Consider the following 11,057-nt stretch of genomic DNA (forward strand, 5'->3'; position numbering starts at 1 on the left):
GCTCCTGGGGGCTGTCCCCTGCCTCTGTTGGGGTGTTCGTGGCTCAGGGAGATTTTGGAAGCAGCCACAGAGAACCCAAAGGGCTGGATGGGGCTTATTTTTCCCCGCAGTCCCTGCTGCTCTTCGCCAGTGGCCTGCGCACTGTGTTAGCTGTTGCTCTTCTGAGCTCACGCCGTCTCTAGCGAGCTCCTTGGCCTCCTGTTCATTGAGGGAGATCACTGGGACGGGGCCAAGGGAAATTCCCTGTGGGGCTTTGCCAGAAACCCGCCAGCTTGGCATCGATTTCCCATTCAGCTCCAGCGTAAGAGCAGTGAAGAGGCTTTTGAGTCACTATTGCTGTTGATTTTTGTATTTTTGAGCTCTTGATGCAAACATTGCCCTGCTGCATCAGTGAAAATCAAACCTGTTTCCCAAGGAGACAGCAGTTCTTCCCTGCAGCTCTGTGGCGGCGGGGCCGTGTTTGAGAGCCCCCCGCTGCTCTTTGGGCAGTTGGTCTTTCAGGGTCTCGGTTTCATTTTGCTCTGTGCAGGATCGTGACCCATCGCTGCCTGGCTCAGCTGGTGATTCTCAGCAGATTTACCTGCCTTTGAAAAGATTCCCTGTCCAAATTCCCCTGACTCCCTGGGCCCATCACTCTTATGAGAGCTGAAAATCAGCACTAACGGTCTGCGCAGCCCCATGCTGCCGGTTCAGCTGCGTGGGGTGGTTGTTCCCGAGCTCTGGCTGCTGCTCGTAGGGTGGAGGGACTTGAGCCCCTCAGTGCGTGACTGGGATTTGGGCTCTGCTGCTGACTAGAAGAGGAGAAAAGCAGTCCATAATATTCCCTGGCTGGCAGTTTTACCAGCTCCGTATCCTGCCACCCACCACCATCTGCCCAGGATCCAACTCTCTCGTCCTCCCCATGTGGGATGTGGGATTCCTCCTCCGCAGGGCGCTGGCAGAAGGGAAGTTTGGAGAGGGTTCTGGGGGCACCATGGCTCGAAAGCATCGCTGAAGCAGCACCTGCTTTTCTTAGCCACGGCAGAAGCCTCCAGCAGCCTTTTCTGGTTTTGTTCCTCCAGTTTCCTGGCAGATCTGATGGACAACTCGGAGCTCATTCGAAACGTGACACTGTGCGGGCACCTCCACCACGGCAAGGTAGCGCGAGTGTGTGCCACGGGGCAGGTGGTCACGGTGCTCTGGCTGTTGGGTGCTGTTTCCCTGGCTCCGGAGCCCTCAGGCAGTCTCTGCCGCCTCCTTTTGCCCCTGTGGGAGTGAGAACGTGCCCGATGTTCTCTGTGCTGCTGGAGGGTGGGCTTTTGTGCTCGGATCTCTCTGCCTGCTCACAGTCTCCTCCTTTCTCTCGTGCTCTGATGTTTTCCAGACTTGTTTTGTCGATTGCCTGATAGAACAGACCCACCCCGAGATCCGCAAGCGCTATGACCAGGACGTGAGTGAACTGTCAGGGTTTTCCTGCCCCAGGGGACATGGTGGGGCTTTGGCACTCAGAGGGATCACGACTGCGCCTGGGGAAAACGAGGTTTAGTGACTAGAATGTAGGACTGGACAGTCAGGGCTCAGTCCTCATTCTGTCTGTCACTTACTCGCCACCTTAACCATGTGTAAAAAGTTACTGTGTCCTGCTTCGAACTTAATGTTTGGTACCAAATGTGATAATTTTGTCTTTGCAGCTCTGCTACACTGATATATTATTCACAGAACAAGAGGTGAGTGAGTCCTATGGAATAGGCAGTGACTTCTCTGCAGCTGTTTCACGCTTTACTCACAGTCTCCTCTTCCATTTTAACATCTTGTGCCATCCACACTTTGACCTGCTGTAGCAGGGCCAGAGGAGGCCCCAGGGATGCCCCGCGGGGGGAACCCTCTGCTGGGAGGAGAGGGGAGAGAGCTGGGGGGGTTCAGCCTGGAGAGGAGAAGCTGCGGGGAGACCTTAGCCCGGCCTGTCAGTGCCTAAAGGGGCTTCTAAGAAAGATGAGGAGGGACCTTTAATCAGGGGATGTGGCGATAGGGGTGACAGTTCTAAACTTACAGAGGGCAGGTTTAGATGGGACATTAGGAAGAAATTCTTCACCGTGAGGGTGCTGAGCCCCTGGCCCAGGCTGCCCAGAGAGGCTGTGGCTGCCCCATCCCTGGCAGTGCCCAAGGCCAGGCTGGACGGGGCTCGGAGCAACCTGCTCTGGGGGAAGGTCCCTGCCCCTGGCAGGGGCTGGCCTGGGTGAGCTGTAAGGTCCTTCCTGTGATTATTTTCTTACCCTGTGATTTCTTTACCCTGTGATTATTTTCCTATCAATAAACCGATCTGCTCCTCTTCTTTGGCCCAGTGGGATCCCTGGCCAGCTCTTCCTTCCCTGCAGCCCTCATCTCCATGTGCGATTGTGTCGCTCTGAGATGAGAACCCACGTAATGACGAACACCTAGAGCAGGGTGACCCCAGCATGTGGGCAATGCCTGTTGTCTTTGAGGGAAAAAGTGGAAGGGGTTCGCAGCAGCGGTGGGTGGGAAGAAAACCCATGATTTTACAATCAACATAGTTCTCCTGGCTCTCCTTGGATGGGAGCTCTTAGCTGGGTGCTCTGACTCCACGTGGTTGGGTGTGAATGGAAAGTGATGGTGTCACTTGCTACACATTGCCCCGACCAGAGCACCTTAATGCTCGACTTTATGCTCCGGGTGATCAAATGTTACTGGATTATATATAACTGGAGAGCAGCAGAAGGGCAGAAGAATGTTCCCCTGGTGTTGTGTTTTATCCCTCGGCAGGAGGGAGGCGTGGATTGGGCAGTGGTGGCTCACCAGTCTGAGCCAGGGGGTGGAGTTGCTGGGCTGGGTGCTGCAGCCATCTGAGGTAGTTCCTCCCTCCTGGGAGGTCACAGGGTGTCCTGGCTCGTCTTTACTTCTTTCCAGCTTTCTGATTTTTCTTTGGCCGTGTTTTACACCGTCACATGGTGACGTGGGTGTTTTGGTTAACAGATTGTCCCGGTTTCTTGTCTTTCAGAGGGGAGTAGGGATTAAGAGCACCCCCGTGACTATTGTTCTGCCAGACACCAAAGGAAAGTCTTTTCTCTTCAACATCATCGACACTCCAGGTGATTGTGTCATCCTGAAAATCCTGGTTTGGGATGCTCCTGGTTTGGTGTGTGGGGCAGATACGTGAACAAAGGTTTCTCTGCTTGATAAACCTCTTTGCTCCTCTGGACAGGGCTGTTGGCAGGAGTGGGATGGTGGAGACGCGTGGTGGTGGTTAATGAGGGCCATCAGGGAGCTGTTGGGTGGTATTGTGGTGGCGTGGTGGAACAGGGGCTCTCAGAAAAGCAGAGGAAGAAGCTCTATCCTGAAACGTCGCTGGTTCGTCTGGGAATGTCACTTCGGTACACTGAAACCCCGGGAAGTTCTTTCACCCGCATTTTGTGGTGGTTTTATTGATGGTTCCAGCCTAGTCCTGAGCCTTTCGCTCAGTGAAATCACTCCCAGCAGTAACAAGTGCCGCTGGTGTTGGGTGGCTGTTTCTGATGAGCCTCATTGAGGACTGACAGGGCTGAAAAGGTGTTTCGCAGGAGAAGCATGTGCAGAACTGGGTTTTGCAGCTTCCGCCAGGCACAGCCTGGACCCTGCTTTTCTCCAAAGCTCTTTCTCCCCAGTGAGACTCTCAGCAAGTTCCCTTGAGCCTCTGACGAGCTCCTGCAGGGAGAACATAATCACAGCTCAGCTTGTTGTAAGCAGCCAAGGTCAGGCTTTAGGGAAGAGGCTCTTGGGACACATCTGTTGAGTTACAGCTCGAGATGAGGGGGGTCAGAGCGCAGGAGGAGGCTGGCGGCAGAGGCATCTGTCGTTCTTCAGTGAGAAGTAATTTTCCTCATTTTCCTGAAGAACTTGCACTGAGCTGTGAGAAAAACAGCCACAAATGTCAGGAAAAGTGCCTGTTAAACAAGTTGTGTTCAGTCTCAAAAAATAGCATTGAAGCTGAAGAATCCCTGCAGGGAGCCGGGGCGGCTGCCCCGGGGGTGCTGCCTGAGGAGGAAGCTGTCCGTGTTCTGCCTGCCTGATAGCAGCGACCCGAGCGAGCTGCAGAGTGGCGGGACAGCTTTGCCCCAGCCTGCGCTGCTGCCAGGGCTTGCTCAGGTTCTCACCACCACGGGATGTTTTTTTGGAAGGTCACGTCAATTTTTCTGACGAGGTGACGGCCGGCCTTCGCATCTCGGACGGCGTCGTGCTGTTCATCGACGCGGCTGAGGGGGTGAGTGCTGGGTTCTCCTGAGGTTACCTGCTGCATCTCCCTCTGTGGTCTGCTCCTGCCTTAGCACGAAGGCTGCGATGGTTCAGCTTTCCGGGTGAAGGGGTTTTGGAGGACAGTTTGGGAAGTGAGTGTTTTCCAGTCAAAGCCCCTGGCTTGTGTGCCCAGGGCTGCCGCAATGCGTGTGACCTGTAGGCTGATTATCTAACGTGATCCCATCTCCATCCCCGTGATCCCTAAAACTGAGCAGGGTATTTATAGCAGAGCTGTCCAAGGGGTAGAATTCAGGGAATTTGCTTGGGTTAGCACCTAATTTCAGGACAATCAGCTGCTCTCCGAGCTCAGGCTTTCCTACAGCCTGGCAGCGCTGCATTCAGGGCGGCTGCTTCGCCTGTCACGCCCCAGAGAGCATTTTGCGGAGATCTGTGGCCATCGGTGTCTGCTCGTTGCTCCCCGCAGGTGATGCTCAACACCGAGAGGCTGATCAAGCACGCCGTGCAGGAGAGGCTGGCGGTGACCGTCTGCATCAACAAGATCGACCGGCTCATCCTGGAGCTGAAACTGCCCCCGACGGACGCGTACTACAAACTCCGACACATTGTTGACGAAGTGAACGGTCTGATCAGGTGTGTTAGTCCTTGCTGTCCTGGCCCACTGGAGCTCCTTCTCTCCACGAGCACCTAAAAACTAGAGTTTGTCCCTTGATCTGTTGAATAGTAGAAAAAGGGGCAGGAAGAACCGCTGGAGATTGATCTCAGCCAATACCTTGAACTGGGCAGGATCGGCTCTTCCTGATGAGCTTCGTGGCAGCAGCTCACTCTTCCCTCACTAAAAAGAAGGGGAAGTGGATGAACAGTCAGAGCAGGGAACTTCTGTGCTCCCAAATGTCTAAATACGCTGCAGCTGCCCAGGCTGCGGCCCAAAGTGAGGCCTGAGCTGTCTCAAAGCTCCTAAACATTTCTTACAAACCTACTGGGAACTCGCTGTCCCAGCCCCTGAGGAGAGACATCACTGTGGTCCTGTCTTGCAGGACCCTGCTCAGAGGAGGGAGGGTCTTCTCCAGCCTTACCAGGAGCCGCCCATCCTTTCTGTGGGTTCTTCTGTATCCCCAGAACAGGTCTTAACATTTTCTCTGTCTGGTCTGTGAATTCATGACGAGCCCAGCCGTGTGTCTCTGTTCAGTGGCTGCTGGCAGCAGGCAGCTTGGAGCAGGGTGATTTATCCTGTCTCACAGACCTGTGGACTCAGTAAAACTGTTTCGATTCCATTCTGTCCCTACATGATTGTACGTTTAACTCCAACCAGCAATGAAGCCCCTCACGGCCCTTGCTCACCCACCCCACCCCTCCCTCCAGTGGGATGGGGGAGACAATTGGGGAAAAAAAGTAAAAATCGTGGGTTGAAATAAAGGCAGTTTAATAGGACAGAAAAGAAAGAAAATAATATTAATGCTGGTAGTAATAATAATAATGATAAAAGAATTAGAATACCCAAAACAAGTGAGGCACGAAGCATAATAATAAAAAATTAATTAGAATGTGGAGAACAAGTGATGGCCAGCGCAGCTGCTCCCCACCCGCTGCCCGCTGCCCAGCTGGTTCCTCAGCAGTGGTCCCTGGCCAGCCTGTCCCCAGTTTCTGTACTGGGCATGCCGTGGTCTGGAATAGCCCTTTGGGCAGTGGGTCCGCGGGGCGGGCTGTGTCCCCTCCTGTGCCCCTGCAGCCGCCACGCTGCGGGGCGTAAGGGGCCGAAAAGCCCTTGACTGAGTATAACGCCTATGTAGCAACAACTAAACCATCGGTGTGTTACCAGTGTGGCGCTAAACCCGCACCACAGCACTGACCCAGCTGCTGGGAGGGACGGGAACTCCACCCCCACCCAAGCCAGGAGGGTGGTTTCCCTTGTGTTACCTCTTCCCTTGCTTGGTCAAGCAACTTTGCTGCCTTTTTTTAGGGGAAGAACAACCGTTTGACAAAACCCACAAAGTCCTTGTGCTGGTGACTCCTTAGTTCTAAGTCTTCAGATATTTCCTTGCACACTCGTGAGGTTTATAGTCGTGACGCCGACGTTCCGGTGCTGCAGCCTGGCGGGAGGTGCTGGTTGGCAGCGTGGAGCCGTCGCCTTCCACATGCCGCTGTTCTGCCGTGCGCGTGGATCGAGCTGTCTTGCCCGCTCTGTCCCACTGACTGTGTTTTCCTCCTGTCTCCTGGCAGCATGTATTCCACTGACGAGAACCTCGTCCTGTCCCCCCTCCTGGGCAACGTGTGTTTCTCCAGCTCGCAGTACAGCATCTGCTTCACGCTGGGATCCTTTGCCAAGATTTATGCAGACACATACGGTGAGGATTAGCCAGAAACCTGGGGCACGTCAGCATCTCGTCTCCTGACCTTGTTGATTGAGGCTTTCTGCGCCGTTCCGCCTCGACTGTCACTGCACACATACGGCCAGTCAACACGCCTCTGAATTTTGAGGAGCGGAGAGGTGCTGCGGATCTGAGCCCTGGGTGCTAAAAATCAAAAGCACCTTGTTTTGAGCAGATAGTTTCTCCTGATAAATGTTTCTTGAGTCAGAAGCCAATATTTTATACGTGCCCTTAAGCAGAAGAACCAAGTCCTGCTGCGGCAGTTGAAGGCCAGAGTGTGCCTTGCGCCGTGCCTCCCTGGTGCCGCAGCTCAGCCGTTAAGTTCCCCCTGCCTTTTCGCAGCAGTCTCCAGAGCCTGAGCCTCAGCTGCAGCCGGGCACAAGCTCAGCCCACAAGGTTCTGCACTCTTGCCCTTTTTCTTTTTTAAGAAACTGTCTTTTTCTGGCTTCGACTGAATTTTCTGTTCCCCAGATGCCCACTCAAGGCAATCTGCCACTCGTAGAAGGGGCGTTTGCTCACAGGAGCCAGCCGCACAGCCAAGGCCTTTGAAGTCTCTCACTGGGGAGCTGGGGTGATCTGTAGGAGCCGTGAGCAGGGCAGGAAGGATGCTGTAAAGCAGCTGGCCTGGCCCTTGTGAAGGAGCCAGCCTGAGGGACGATGAAGTTGTGGAGGTCAGGGGTGGATGTGTCAGGGCTGTCACGTGTCCTTGGGATTCTGGAGGAGTAACTGAGCTCCCTGGGTGTCGCAGCATGAACTTGGGAGGACACCCTGTCTCTGGGGGCTGCTGAAGCTGCAGCCGCAGCGGGTGGGAGATGTGGGGCCGGCACGAGCTGAATGGGTGCTTGAAGTCAGGAGCAGTTGATGGTGGCCACGAGGGATTTTCTGCGCAGCCACCACACTTCAGCTGCCGTGAGTTAGAGGAGTTGAACTGTCAGAGCTGCAGCCACTGGGACATTTCTTACGCTTCCACATCTGCCCACAGCCAAAGCTTGTTGGGAAACCAGTGTAAATTATCCCTGCTGCGTGTGTTTGTAAATTCACCGTGACAGCCGAGTGCTTGGGTGATGCGCTTAGTGCCTCTGTGATGGAGAGAAAAGGACCCCGAGGTGTTCAGCAAGGCAGAAAACACTCGTGCTGAGCCCGCGGGGCAGGTGGGGTGTGAACCAGCGCAGCGTCAGGCTCCGGTGTTAAGGTTTGGAAAAGGAGGCAGATGTAACTGGGTCCCTGCTGTGCAGCGCTGAGCAGCCCTGACCCTGTCAGCACTGACCTTGCGTGTCACTGAGAGTCGAAATGCTCCTGAGAGGCGAGCGTGCCAACCCCCGGGACCTGTTCCCCACCCGCCTCTCTGCCTGGGCGCCCTGGGTTCCTTCCAAATTGGGACCAAGCATTCACTCACCAGCATCGGTCCATTGCATCGAATCCGCGGGGTTGTATTAAAAGCCAAAAAAAGCCCAAAGATTTCCAAGGTGAGAGAAACACAGTGACGCCTTTTGCCTTTTGCTTTCTCCCTTTAGGAGATATCAATTATCAGGAGTTTGCAAAGCGGCTCTGGGGGGACATCTACTTCAACCCAAAGACGTAAGGAGCCTCTTTAACCTGAGTCTGTTCATTGCTGGCTTTTCCCCTTCTTTCCCTGAAAACGTGGACGAGGTGATCACCCCAGGTCCCCTCCAACGTGAGCTGTCCCGTGGTGGAGGAGTGTCTGGGAAGGGCTGAGTCAGGGCTGTGTCCTGCGTCCCTGCCAGCTTCTCGGAAGGACTCGGGGGGAGGAGAAGAGGAGCTGGGAAGAGCAGAGCTGTGTTTGCAGGAGGGGTGTTTGCAGGCTCAGTGCCAGCTCCTCACGTCTCTCCCCTCTTCTCCCAACAGCCGCAAGTTCACTAAAAAGGCACCAACGAGCAGTTCCCAGCGCAGTTTCGTGGAGTTCATCCTGGAGCCCCTGTACAAGATCCTGGCTCAGGTCTGTGGTGCTTCATTCTCCTTAAGGACTGAGCAGTGGGTGGTGTCTGGTGCCTGTGGGACTTGCCCGTCCTGTTCTGCAGCAGGGTCTTCACATCTTCCTGGGTTTGGGGGTGCAGAGCAATGGCGAGCAACTCCTTAACAGTTGCTCCTTGCAAGGACAGCCCTGTATTCGCACAGTTAATAGAACTGCCTTTGCTCTAGTGTCAGCCGAGTGATAATTTGAGCTCTCCAGCCAGGTCTCGAGTGACTCTGACCCAGAGCAGGCAGTGGCCTGGGGCGTTCTTTAAGTGTCGGCCGAGTGATAATTTGAGCTCTCCAGCCAGGGCTCGAGTGACTCTGACCCAGAGCAGGCAGTGGCCTGGGGCGTGGAGCTGCACCTGGGAGTCCCTGGCTTGGACCCAGCAGCCAGGCTGGGAGTGGTGCTTGTTGTCGTGCAGGTGGTGGGGGACGTGGACACGACCCTGCCCAGGACGCTGGATGAACTCGGCATCCACCTGACCAAAGAGGAGCTGAAACTGAACATCCGGCCCCTCCTGCGGCTGGTCTGCAAGAAGTTCTTCGGGGAATTCACAGGTAGATCCTGTTTGTCCTTCCCCTCCACAATCCTCCCGCCTCCCTCCTCTCGCATCAGCAGGGTTCAGGGCTGTGACCCCCATGGAGTGCTCACTCGTGCACATCCCTTCTCAGCTTCCCGAACTGAAACCACTAACCATTTGCCCAAGGACAGCTTGAGGTCCTGCGCTGGGCGCGCTGCGGCCAGAAAGGGTTCGCCTCCTGTCTGCGGGGGTCCATTTCTTCGCTCTGCGTTGCTCAGGCCTCCTCTCATGAAGCGTTATTTTTCCAGGCTTCGTGGACATGTGTGTGCAGCACATCCCCTCCCCGAAGGTGGGAGCCAAGACGAAAATCGAACACACCTACACCGGAGGCGTCGACTCCGACCTGGGGGAGGCCATGAGCGAATGCGACCCTGACGTAAGGAAACTTCTGCTTTGCTTTGGGTGTCCAAAACCCCGGCAAACACGCTCTCCTCTCGCTGCCTGGCCGGGGCAGCTGCCTCCCAGCCAGCCAGCCGCACACATTTGACTGCCAGCGTTGTGAAACCTCTCATCCGATACCGAAACAAATCTCTTCACTCTGAGAAACTTCAGCTGCCTGCTGGGGCAGCCCTTGAGAGAGAGAATTGTTTGACAGTGTGAGAGAGGAACAGGACTAGGTCAGGACTTCAGGGCACGTGGGAACTGCAGGCTGGTTTTGTGTCCTCTTGCTGCCTTTTTGTCCCTTCCCCTTGAAGTTTGATTTTTCTCTCCAAACTCTGAGAAAACTGATCTGAACTGTGCTGATAAAAATAACCCTGTGGTAGTTAGTCAGCACCTTTCGTACCAAAGCCTTGCAACCCCCTTCCTCCTCACACGGCTGGTACCGAGCTATCAGTCAGAGCTGTCTGGAGCCACCAACACCAGCCAACAGCTCAGTGAGGGATTTTTGCCTGTGACTTTTGCTCTGGTGTCTGGAGAGAAAATGAATAGCTGGCTTTAACGAGTTGTGATTACCTACGTACCTCCGTATGGTGGTGGCTGCCGCCAGATCACCAGTTGTGGCGTGACCTTGTGAGAGCTGTGGTCTGTGGAGGCTCGGTGCTTTGCAGGCCAGAAGGTGACATTTCTTCTCATAGCCTTGTCCCAGCTCCACGAGAGGAGGGAGCAGAGCTCCAGGAATTCCACCAGAGTGATTCCAGGGGTCTCTGTGCAGGGAAAGGATCTGTAAGGCTTCCCGTGGAGGGAAAAGAGGACTTGGCAACTCAAAAGAAGTGTTTCTTCTGAATTCCGGCCCATTAATCCCTTCGTATCCCCAAGTCTGTGTCTGTCTCTTGGCTATTTTGAAGGAGGCTCATTTCTCTCTCTCTCTGTCTCACGGGAAGGGTCCGCTGATGTGTCACACCACAAAAATGTACAGCACAGACGATGGCGTTCAGTTCCACGCCTTCGGCAGAGTGCTCAGCGGTACCATCCACGCTGGGCAGCCCGTGAAGGTCCTTGGAGAAAACTATACCCTGGAAGATGAGGAGGATTCCCAGATCTGCACCGTCGGACGCCTCTGGATCTCGGTGGCGAGGTACAGAGAGCTCTGGCAACGTGTTCTTGTGGGAGAGGAGTCACCGGGAGCCGTTGCTGCAGGGGCCGGGGAGGAGGGGACTGCTGCAAGGGGCCGAGGCCAGCGGCAGCGAGTGCCGCAGCAACGCTTTCCTGCCTTTCAGGTACCACATCGAGGTAAACCGGGTTCCTGCTGGCAACTGGGTGCTGATAGAAGGGGTGGACCAGCCCATAGTGAAGACTGCAACCGTCACGGAGCCTCGGGGCAATGAGGAGGTATTGGGCAGAGCTGGCATCGCTCAGCCTTACAGGGGTCATCCCAGAAGCTCCAGTGGTGAGGTTAAAGAAACCTCGGAAAGAGGAAAAGGGGCTGAAAGAAAGAAAGGGGCAGTGGCTGACCCCCTGTCAGGCTGCG

At 55.1% G+C, this 11,057-nt stretch overlaps 1 protein-coding gene across 1 annotated transcript in view; it reads left to right on the forward strand.

Annotated features, from left to right (window-relative positions):
* Positions 1–10,918, forward strand: part of EFTUD2 (elongation factor Tu GTP binding domain containing 2) — a gene marked incomplete at its 3' end in the record, with an annotated part of 12,150 nt that extends 1,232 nt beyond the window's left edge. Inside the window, exons 3-15 of the mRNA XM_010131573.1 lie at positions 1,062–1,137; positions 1,364–1,429; positions 1,671–1,706; positions 2,996–3,086; positions 4,152–4,234; positions 4,691–4,857; positions 6,445–6,569; positions 8,108–8,171; positions 8,460–8,550; positions 8,990–9,125; positions 9,397–9,524; positions 10,471–10,664; positions 10,807–10,918. Of these exons, the coding sequence (XP_010129875.1) occupies positions 1,062–1,137; positions 1,364–1,429; positions 1,671–1,706; positions 2,996–3,086; positions 4,152–4,234; positions 4,691–4,857; positions 6,445–6,569; positions 8,108–8,171; positions 8,460–8,550; positions 8,990–9,125; positions 9,397–9,524; positions 10,471–10,664; positions 10,807–10,918 (1,369 nt within the window). The remainder of the gene's footprint in view (positions 1–1,061; positions 1,138–1,363; positions 1,430–1,670; positions 1,707–2,995; positions 3,087–4,151; positions 4,235–4,690; positions 4,858–6,444; positions 6,570–8,107; positions 8,172–8,459; positions 8,551–8,989; positions 9,126–9,396; positions 9,525–10,470; positions 10,665–10,806) is intronic.
* Positions 10,919–11,057: the final 139 nt, after the last annotated feature.

Source organism: Buceros rhinoceros, unplaced genomic scaffold (genome assembly GCF_000710305.1).
Source record: "Buceros rhinoceros silvestris isolate BGI_N320 unplaced genomic scaffold, ASM71030v1 scaffold18422, whole genome shotgun sequence".
Lineage (NCBI taxonomy): Eukaryota > Metazoa > Chordata > Aves > Bucerotiformes > Bucerotidae > Buceros > Buceros rhinoceros.